The sequence below is a fragment of the Colletotrichum chrysophilum genome, assembly GCF_026319265.1.
Source record: "Colletotrichum chrysophilum strain AFK26 chromosome Unknown scaffold_234, whole genome shotgun sequence".
NCBI classification, from domain to species: domain Eukaryota; kingdom Fungi; phylum Ascomycota; class Sordariomycetes; order Glomerellales; family Glomerellaceae; genus Colletotrichum; species Colletotrichum chrysophilum.
Window position 1 is genome coordinate 44,820 of NW_026517521.1, and position 10,531 is coordinate 55,350.

At 54.7% G+C, this 10,531-nt stretch overlaps 4 protein-coding genes across 4 annotated transcripts; 2 read left to right on the forward strand and 2 right to left on the reverse strand.

Moving 5' to 3' along the window:
* Positions 1–40: 40 nt before the first annotated feature.
* Positions 41–2,370, reverse strand: COL26b_013508 (uncharacterized protein; the record flags this gene model as incomplete). The annotated part of the gene is made up of 2 exons (XM_053186106.1): positions 41–2,209; positions 2,260–2,370. 2 exons carry the CDS (start codon positions 2,368–2,370, stop codon positions 41–43), a joined length of 2,280 nt encoding a protein of 759 aa, XP_053029963.1.
* A 2,785-nt stretch (positions 2,371–5,155) lies between these two features.
* On the forward strand, positions 5,156–6,022 carry COL26b_013509 (uncharacterized protein; the record flags this gene model as incomplete). Its single annotated transcript, XM_053186107.1, has 3 exons — positions 5,156–5,605; positions 5,661–5,842; positions 5,899–6,022. The coding sequence occupies 3 exons, from the start codon at positions 5,156–5,158 to the stop codon at positions 6,020–6,022; spliced, it is 756 nt and encodes a 251-aa protein (XP_053029964.1).
* A 728-nt stretch (positions 6,023–6,750) lies between these two features.
* On the forward strand, positions 6,751–7,680 carry COL26b_013510 (uncharacterized protein; the record flags this gene model as incomplete). Its single annotated transcript, XM_053186108.1, has 1 exon — positions 6,751–7,680. One exon carries the CDS (start codon positions 6,751–6,753, stop codon positions 7,678–7,680), a length of 930 nt encoding a protein of 309 aa, XP_053029965.1.
* Positions 7,681–8,549: 869 nt separating this feature from the next.
* Positions 8,550–10,136, reverse strand: COL26b_013511 (uncharacterized protein; the record flags this gene model as incomplete). Its single annotated transcript, XM_053186109.1, has 4 exons — positions 8,550–9,487; positions 9,597–9,693; positions 9,750–9,870; positions 9,922–10,136. The coding sequence occupies 4 exons, from the start codon at positions 10,134–10,136 to the stop codon at positions 8,550–8,552; spliced, it is 1,371 nt and encodes a 456-aa protein (XP_053029966.1).
* Positions 10,137–10,531: the final 395 nt, after the last annotated feature.

Genomic DNA, 10,531 nt, shown 5'->3' on the forward strand with positions numbered 1-10,531 from the left:
GCGGCCGAGCCAGTTCCTCTTCCCGGCCGCCCTCGCACCCCTAACACTCCGCGGCAGAATCTCCCGACGGCATGGCGACGACATACTCCAGGCCCAGCTTTACGGCCTTGCCCGCATTCAAGCTTACCTCCCACTCAACCTGTCCGCCCTTCTTCAACGTCGAAATCGCCTTGCCCCATTTGACGTCCTCCTTCTCTCCGCGACCAGGCGACCCGCTAGCCACACCCGCGCCCTCAACAAGCATGCCCTTCGGGTCGAGGATATCTACCTTTAGCCTCTCGTCCTCCGACACAGGGACTTGGTCTAGCACAAGCAAGGACACAGGCTTGCCAGCCGCGGCGCGGGTATTCGCGACCGTGATGCTGCGGCTGTACACGGAGCTGTTCTCCTTCGAAAAGAACCCTGTCGTCGCCCGCCGGACGTTCGCGACGGGGTAGCTGACCACGATCGCCGGATCAACGCCGAGACCAAGCGTGAAGCTGTCGCCCGCGCTGCATCGCGGTAGCGTCGTCCGGCCCATGAACGTCCCGTCCAGCGTCAGCCCTGCGTCGCCCTTCAAGAGGGACAGTCTGCTGCTGTTACGTAGCTTGGCCTTGAGGAATGCCACGGGCTTGTACTTTGGCACCACAGTGTGGTTGAACACCACGCCGGAGAAGGTTAGTCTCGCGACGCGCTGCTTCGAGGCCGTCGGGCGCGAGGGCAGGGTCTTGGTGCCGGGGAGGTCGTACGTTGTCGTCAGGCCGGTCTCCTCGATCGTAGACTCCTCAAAGTCCAGCGCGGCGTCCATCAGGTCTTGTGGAGGGGCGCTGTACTCCTGCATGGGATCGTGAGACTCCTTACGACGGGCGGCATTCTTGATTGCGGAGCCCACCATCGAGCTAACGGATTGGCGACCCTTTCGGGCATGATTGTTTGCGACTGCCATCTGAATGTTGTCGAATTGCGCACCCTGCGGAGCTTGCGGAAGATCGTCAAACAGCCCGAAGCCCATCTCATCGTCCGACTCTTCCTTCTCTTCCTGGACACACTCAAAGGCAGCATACGCAACCGCCTCAACGCCAAACAGCTCGTCGCGCTTGACATGGCTCTGCGTGCTTGTCTCCTGCGTCTTCCGCCACGCCTCACGCTGCGCTCTCTCCTCGCGGCTGTTGAGAATATTCCTCCCTCCCGCGCCGCCGCCGCCGATCTTTGGCGCGAGCTTGATGTTCCACTGCTTAAGCTCGGGGATCTCCTGCTCCAGCCCAGAGAAGGCGGTCTGCGAGGTGGACAGCACGACCTTGCAGCCGCTCCACGTCTCGGAGGTCTCGTTGGCGATGCTGGCGTCGTAGCACAGCGTGGCGGTGTTGTTTGTCGTCGAGAGCTGGAGGTCGTAGCTGGGCGACCACGACGCTGCGGCCGTGATGTAGCAGATGGAAAGGTCGCAGGTGAGGTCGGCTTCTGTCTCCGTCTCGGCGGTCGGGTTGAAGCGCTGGGCGGTGTCGCTGGAGACCGAGGTGCGGCGGGACGACATGGGCGTGAACGCGTGCGCTTCGAGGGTGACGCGGACGGCGTAGCACACCTTCGGCCAGAAGCGCTCTCTCTCTTGGCGGATGCGCTCCTTCTCCTTCCTGCGGTCTTCCGCTTTTCGCCACTTCTTCACATTGTCCCGAGTCTGCTTCTTGAGGGCGAGAGTTTGCTCCCGCTTCAGTGGCTTCTCCTCCTTCTGCTTCAGCTTTAGCAGCCGACCGAGTTCCTCGCGGGCCGCCTTCAGCTGCGCGCTGTTCTCGCGCTGGCGTACGGTGCCGGCCATACGGTCCTGGAAGACCTTCTCGCGCTCGGCGCGGTAGGCGGTCATGAGCTGGACGACGTCGACGTTCTTCTTCTCGTCGAGGACTTTACAGTGCGCGTCGAGGATGGCGAGGCGTTTGGCGGCGCTGTCGAGGATTTCTCTGGCCTGGCTTTCTTCGTCCTCCAGTTTGACTACTTTGGCGCGCGCGGCTTGGAGGGCTGAGGAGTCCGGGATTTCATATTTGTCTGTGTCGACGTCGTCCTCTTCGTCGTCGCTGAGGTCTGAGTCGATCTCTGGGTACGCCTCTTCGAAGATGTCGCCATTGGGCAAGAACTCGATTGCAATGTCTGATATGATTGCGGAGCCGGTGCCTTCGACTTTGATGGTGGAGTCGTCGACGGTTGGGGTGAGGCCGATGATGGTTACTTCGTTCGTGCCGGGCTGCGCTGGCATTAGAGGATGCCCAATAGCAAGGGGTTGGAAGGATTCACCTTGAGGGCAAGTTGTTTGAGGTCGCGGACGACTTGAGCTTTACTCGGAAAGAGGGTGACAGTCCGCGTGGGGAGATCACGGACGTGATACTCCTTCTTCTCGATGTCCATGGTTGCGATGTTGATGATGGAATGTGAGAGGCAGTGCAAGGTCGGGTTGAGGGTGGAATAAGAGGATTCATTTGAGAAACCGACCAATTCAGCGGTGACAGCCCGGCTTTATACTTCAACCATTGATGGAGGTGTGTAGGATTTCTCATGACCAGGCCCAAACGATCCTTTGCTGCATCTTGCTTTCATCACCCCTGACCAAACCGCGCGACAACTCTTGGCTTGGTGGCTGTTGCCGCGGTGTATTCCACCTTCGAGTGCCTTACTGAAAGCCTGAAAAGCACCAATTTATTTCCGCCCAAGCCAAAAGCCATCGCTTTCACTAGTGGCTCTCCCGATGATGGCAACAAGCAACGGAAGCTCAGCTTGTCACGCCAAGGCGTCCAACACCGCCCTCGCCGTTATCGATAAAGCTCTCATCGTACCTTACATGCAGATCAGACCCCAGGCACCTAGAATTCATCCTGTTTGTGGTGGTTGTGGCACGTTTTAGGCGGACGTTTGGCCGGTTGACTCATTCAATTTGGCATTCTGATTGGCTCATCACCAGCATGTTTTACGCGGCCGCGGATGTCTCGATGGCGTCGGCTGTCATGTTTTGCGTCACGGACAATAGGATGCACTCGTAAATGTGCTTGGTTTACCCCTCATTTTCTGCTTTGGGCAGATTCATGATTGTGTTTTTGTTCGATTGTGACTCAAGCTTTGCTCGAATGATGGAATCAGACCTGACCCCGCAATGCTTGATTCTCGTTGCTTCAATGCGGCCACAACAGGGACAAATCATTGATTTCGTGCGTTTTGAGTCACTGTCCTTGCGTTTACCCAACCCCCATCGGATAATGGAGATTGTCTTGGCGCATCCTGTATGGGATGCCGGCAGCTCTGCTCCGCTGGACAGGCCCGACTCGTCCGAAGTCCACTCCCGTGTCCGCTCGGGTGGGGACACCGATTCCGTTGGATGCGCCGACGGCCGGCCCACGTGACCCACGCTCTTCTTAGGCACTGTCTTACGATATACAACTCGCTAACGTCGGTATCCGCCGAAATCATGCCTTTAGGGCTCTGTCTAGCCACTCAGAGGGGTGGTTCTGTAATCCTAAGCCGATCCTTCCTCATCGTACAGAGAGGTCAGCGCAATATGTCGACAAGTTGATACGGTAATGAAGAAGCATGACTTCATCCTGTGATGGATGGAGTAAGTCCAATCAACACCCTCAAAACTCATACTGAAGAAAGTCCGCTGCAACTCCGAGAAGCCAATTGTCAGTCTTGATCAAGATAGCCTACAGCTTACGAAATTCCTGCCTGAATATGTTGCTGTCAGAATTGTCGGAAGCTGACAGAAATATCAAAGGGAACGCGAGATAACGGTGGTAAATCCCCTACTCGCCGTCAGAAGCATCAAGCCGATTATTTGTTCCCAGAACACATTCAGACAGACCAAGAGTATGGAACCAACACTGGGTCAGATCATCGGTCTCTCATGTGCTGGCGTTGCATGCCGTGTCCGCTGAAACCTCCTTAACCAGGGGCGCGCGCTTGTCCGTGCTTCTCGGGTCGCTGCTTGATGAATCCGAGAACGCGATACCCTCGCTTCATGCCCGGGCGGCCGCGCCAAGTGTGGTGAAATATTGAATCGAGAAGCTGCCCCATTGTACACGCAATATTTTCATGTATGTAAAACGCGTGGTCGCAAACCCGCAACTTGATCCTTACTGCGAAATCGAAAAGGCACGCCCGAGTGCAACTAGTATGGCATACGTTGTTGACGGATAACTACCGGGTCCCGAGATCACCGCTGTCGAAGTCTTCTCCTATTGTAAACACAGAGGACGTTCTTTTTCGACTTTCGGTTAAAGGGGTGAGCACTTATCATGACTATATCCAGACAATCATCGAAGGGATCCTGTCGAACAGCAAGATCTCGGCCTGGATGGTGGCTTGATACAGACCTTATGCAGAGAAACGAAAGGTCAAGTCGAGCAAAGTCACACTTGAGGCTCAGCTGGTGTATGATATCCAATTGTCATCTAAGGTAGAGTAATCAACTCGTAACCGTAACTTCGTATTAGGCTCTTCCCGCCTCCAATGTAGCAGCCACGCAGTGGGGCCGAGCTTGCGGTTGGCGTTCCGCAGTCTTGGAACCCGAGATCATCGGAGCTCCACTTGAATCGTCCGAACTGTGCCCATATAAACATTTGACAGGATCTGGCCATAGCCAATGGCAAAAGGCGCGCTTGCCCGGTACTACATGATTGGGGCCTACGGAATGAATAAGGACTAGCCCCCACGCCTCGTGCTTTAAGCATACGGCTGGAAAACTCTACACGGAAACAAATATATTGATCTTTGTTCATTTAAGAACTCTCCGTGTTCATGGGTCGTCCTTTCCGACCGGTGGCTGGCGGCGATCTGTCTGTATTCAGATGACGGCAGGGGGGCCATCGGACGAAATGCTCTTCGCTGCTCAGGGCGATTCGCAGTCATCCAGTTTCAGCTTAAGACTGATCTTACCTGCTCCTTCGGGAAAGTCCAGCAGGTGGACTTGACCGACAGACGAGAGATTCCCGGATAAAGCAGGAAACATCCAAGTATATATTAAAGCCTTCAACTCAGTTCCATTGCTCTCATTTCTTTCCATCCTCATCCAGTTCTTTATCTCACCCTCCTTCATTTCGTTCCTCGCCAGCCGAGCCATTCGTTCTTTTGACCAAGTCGTCCAAGTTCTTCCTGCAACCGATCCGGATTCGTTGACGACCAACCTCACCCGACAACCACCAAAATGAAGTTCTCTCTCGCCACCGTCGTCGCCGTTGCGGCCCTCATGGCCGACTCCGCCTCCGCCCACTACTTCTTCGAGAAGATGGTCGTCAACGGCGTCGCCTCCGCCGACTACATGCGCTCCAGCACCCAGGGTTACCAGCCCCAGTCCAACAGCATCATGACCAGCAACACCTTCCGCTGCAACACCGGTGCCAAGGCCGCCGCCAAGACTGCCACCGTGGCTGCCGGCTCCGAGGTTGGCTTCCAGATGAGCTTTGGCGCCAAGATCCAGCATCCCGGCCCCCTCCAAATCTGGATGAGCAAGGCTTCTGGCGATCTGTCCAGCTACGACGGCTCCGGCGACTGGTTCAAGGTCTACGAGTCTGGCCCGACCAAGTTCCCCCTGACTGGCGCTGCCGAGGAGTGGGGTGTAAACAATAAGAACATCATCACCTTCACCGTCCCCAAGGTGCGTTTTTCTTCCCCGCTGCTGGGCTAGAGACTTTGAACTGACCGTTCTCCAGGACCTCGCTGCCGGCGACTATCTCGTCCGCCCCGAGCACCTTGCTCTGCACAAGCCCTCCGGCACGGAGTTCTACTTCAACTGCGGTCAGATGAAGATCACTGGCTCTGGAACCAAGGTCCCCACAGCCACTGCCAAGTTCCCTGGTGTCTACGACTCCAACACTGCCGGTCTCTCCCCCAAGTAAGTATTCTCAGAAGCGGCTTTGCGAGTACAAAAAGTCTAACACCAAGCTTTAGGTTCTCTCTGTACCAGAACGCCAAGTCCTACCCCATGCCCGGCACCACTCTCGTCACCCGCGAGCTTTCCCTCCCCATGAGCCGCATCACCCGCGGCATGCGCGAGGAGACCAAGCAGGAGTAAATCTTCCCATGCCGAGGGTGACTCACAGGGGACCGATGAAATGTCAATATGGACATTCAGGATAAGGACGTCCACTGAACACTTTTTCCTTCGATGTATATCTCAGTTTAACCAGCCACGCCATGCAGACACATAGTCGCAGGCCATTTGAGTAGCTTCAATACCAGAACGCGCACCAGGTGCTAAAATACATAGTCGCGTCCATACGATCATAATGTTTCCAGTGAATATTCGTATGCCTCCTCCAATTACATGAACATGCCCTACAACTGCAAGACGCGCTTCGAAGTTTTCATCAAGAACGCTCAACAGAACAACAGTAACAAAACACGTATCTAACTCTCAGGCACCTCGGCGTGACGTTGCTCTGTTTCTTCAGCGTATCTGGAATCCCCAAGGCGGATTTACTATCACACCGCAAGATCGATGGTGGTCCGAGAGCATGGACGTGAAAGCGCCATCTGAAGTCCTTCCGTAGGCAACCGTAAAGATCACTTCACCGCAAGACAGAACCAAGCACATCCAACCAACCATAGGCGGTGAGCCCGGATGGTTACCTTTGGTTAGGCCAACAAACATCTGCTGCAGCATGTGCCGTCTTATTTGGTGATACGTGTGTCACCAAACACCATCACCAGAAACCGTACAAAGTTAAAGCCTTCTCTTCATTATCATAAATTCTAACAACCTTTCATTGACAATAATAAAAATATTATCAGCCATCCAAAATGTTCCGCCCATGGACCTACAACCCCAACCCACCAGACTTCCCCTGGGTTCCTCCCGCCGCAGGCCCAGCCTACAACAATGTCCACAGCGGCAACCGCGTCAACATCAACACCTTCAACGCCTTCCCCCGCTTCGCCCAGACACCTTTCGCCTCGCGCCCCTTCGACTTTGCCTCTCTCTTCAACCTCCACCCCTACGGCAACAACCAGAACGGCCCCCTCCGCCCAGACGGCCGCCTCCGCAACCGCGTGACGGTCATCCTCCCCGACGGCAGCCGCATCCTCGTCGACCGCGACCTCATGCACGAGCACCTCCCGCGCACGCGCAACTTCGTCCCCGGCCTCGGCGGCGACTTCGCAGTCCCCGAATTCCTGCGCGGCTACAACCCGGGCTTCGAAGCCCCGGACTTCAACCCGCTGCGCTTCCGCGACGGCCTCAGCCGCGCGGCGGGCTTCGTGTTCCGATACATTGAGATGATGTGCCGCGCGCAGCAGCCGTACGGCGGCCCGCCGGAGTTCGACCTCTTCTCGCGTCCGCGGTTCCTGCTCGCGAACGAGAGGAACAGGGCGCAGGTCGTGCAGGAGGTGTACTGGCACCTGTTCCTGCTGTGCTGCGTGCTGGACCAGGACCGCGCGCTGGGGTGTTCGGATATGTTTGCGCGGTCGATTGGGGAGTTCCTGTTAGAGTTTATGCCGAGGGTTGAGGCGTTTATGCCGCCTGGTGCCGCGCAGTTGTTGTTTGTAGGGTATGCGAGGATCTTCCGGGAGACGCGGTCGGAGATGGACGTGTTGAGGGAGCTGTGGGATATGATGGATGCGCGCGATCAGCATTTGTTGAGAGCGACGATTGGGCCGCAGCTGGCGGGTAACGGGATGGGGAACAATGCGCAAAGGATGTGGACTGCTTTGAGGCACTTGGGCTTGGTGTGATAGATGGTAGGACTGTTTATGTTGTTCTTTTAGACCAGATCAGTCAACTTGGCTTGTTGATTGTTTCCTTTTGCTTGTTTCAATTGGAGTTGACATTCTTCAAAGCAGATAAATACGTCAATGTGATATCCCGCTGTGGTGATGAAAGATTGTGCTAATATTTCCAAGCTTACTTCCAAGCCGATGGCATTGGTCAACTAGTTTGATGCTTCTCCCCTCGTTCGCTTGACTATGCGGAGCATCTCCCGCAATTTGTCCTCTATATTGCTACTGGCACTCTTTTCCCATGCCTTTGATGAGATTTGCCTCGCTTACAATCTGAGACGCGGTGAGCAGTAAACGCAGTGCTTTCTATTGACGCCGTGAGGACAGGTGCGGCTCATGGGAATGCACTCGTCAACAACGGTTTCTGGTTTACTAGGCTGGTTGTCGGCCATTTCGGCAAAGTTTGTGGTTGCTGGAGATGTTTCTGGGATTGGTGTTGTGTATTTATGCTTTCCTGGAACTCAAGATGTTTCCTCTATCCAGGTGAGGTGGCCATCACTGCCATTTATAATTCTCGGCAACTGAAACTAGTGTCTGATTCACGACACTTTTTCTGGGTTTGACCACCGATTCACAGAGAAAAATCCGCATAATCGCCACAATATTTGAACGAAAAGCTTTCGTGTGGTTTATTCACTGAAACGGAACAGGCTGCGAGATGCCTGATCGCCCCTTTTTCAAGCTAGTTCACGGGTGGAAAGGCTCAGCACTTCTTACACAGACGCATAGTAGCATGGATATGTTTGAGGTTGGATAGCCCGCGGTCAGTGTACCGCCTCTCTTCCTGGCCCACGATGAAGTTTGGTTCGCCGCTTCCTTATATGTCAATCACTCATCGGTCCTTTCTCAGTCGGATTTGACAGTTTGGTCTTTACGAAGCCGCAAAAGCTGTCATAAAGTGGCTTGGAGTGTCCTTCTCTCCACGGGCAGATGACCTTAATCCTCCCCGCGCCGACCTCGAGGGCAAGCTCAAATCCGAACGCGCATTGCTCAGGTGTCGTGATATCCTCAGGCTTCTTTCCTTCCCTCTCTTCGCGCATCTTCTTCCTTCTCCATGCTCGGCTCCACACGTCCTCTCGCGCTCTGCCGATGCCAACGAGCTTCTCCCGATCCCACTCCCATGATATCAACTCCAAAGAATTCGCCAGCTCTTGCAGATTGTTCGCCAACGCTCCAACTCCCCTATCCAGTGGAAACTCTACAACCTCCGCCTCAGTGCTTGGAGGAAGCATACCCCTCCATTGAGCTGCTGCCAAGCCCCTCGCAGCCCTGTTGCAAGGCCTCATGGCCGCAAAGCTCCATGCAACAGCCCATCTCTTGGTCTTTGAGTTCGGTCCTTGAATGAACTCAGTAACCGCAAAGTTGTCGATTTTATGTTCTTGAAGCTTCTCCAAGATGGCGTCGAGGCTGGCCCTCTTGCCAAACATGCTGGTGTACCACTGCACCTGCTCTCTCAATTCGAAAGACTCCTCCAGGATCCGGCCCACGAACGCGACCTCTCCGCCTTCGGTGAATTGTTCGTTCGGGGCGATGGTAAAGCGATTCTGCTGCTCTGTAGCCTTCGCTTGCTCGCACTCTTTGGCCTCCTCCTCGGAAGTATAGAATGGGGGATTGGTCATCACAAAGTCCAGGTGATCCACCCCGAGTCCCGCAGGATTCACCAACCTTTCTTCGGGGCTGCGTCTGATGACTCTGATGTAATTTTGCAGATTGTTGAGTTTGACGTTTTGTTTTGCGTATGAACAGCTCTTCTCGTCGATATCTGCACTAGTCAGTTGCGAAGACTACCTGTGAGCGAGGAATGGTACCTGTTGCGAAAAAGGACCATCTTCGTTGTGTGTATCCGAGAAGAGGGAAGATGCATGACGCACCAGTCCCTACGTCCAGACCGACAACCCTGCGATGGTCTGGCTGCTCGTACGAAGTGCTATCGAGTAGGTCCTTGAGCCACAGGATGTAGTTGTGTCTCTGGGCGATCTTCAAGCAGTCAGCTTCTTGCTCAATGCGCCAAGGATTGTGCTTACAGGTGGGCATAATCGGTCAGCTGGCAAGTCGACTTGGAGACCGAAATGCTCCTTCAGCAGTGCGCTGTTGAGTGCGATGACGGCATGTGGGTCATTAAAGTCGAGAGTGTTTCCGCTGAGTCTGAGGGGAAGTTAGCTGTGTTCTCGCATGTCCGTGGTAGGGATGTATCACTTCGCGCCAAGTTTGCTGTGCTTCTTGCCCAACGCAGCGTAGTCGTGCGTGCTGATGTATAAGTCGCGATAATACGCGTCTCCGTCGGTGCCAGGCTCTATCGGTCGCGGCGCGTCAAAAGTAGACCGTCCAATGCGCCGGGACTTGTGACTGTCGGACGAGCCTTCTGCTTGTGTTTCGTCCACATCGGGATTTGACCTCTTTTCGCCGGCCATCTGTGATAGGGTGTGCGTGAAAATCCAGCCTAGTTGGGGGACGGGGCCTGCTGTCTATGCAGACGTTGAAGCGCAAGGAGAACAGCCACCGATGAGGAGGCGGCCAAGGAGTAGAGAACTGTCACCATCCATGCGCTAAAACTATGGCATTTGCGTCGGATGCGATGAACGTGTATCCCAAGATGATTATCCTCGTCAAGAGTCTTTGATGTTGATGTAATTCGTAGGATGCTTCTCGTCGTGTTTAGAGAATACCTGTCAGAACTAGGGATCCCCTCGCTTATATGAAACTCACCGCTTACAGTCATTACTCAGTTATCTACATACACAGGCCAGGATTGCCTTACAAGGGATATACGCCAATCGTTTATATAGATCTACTGCAGGACCAGCAG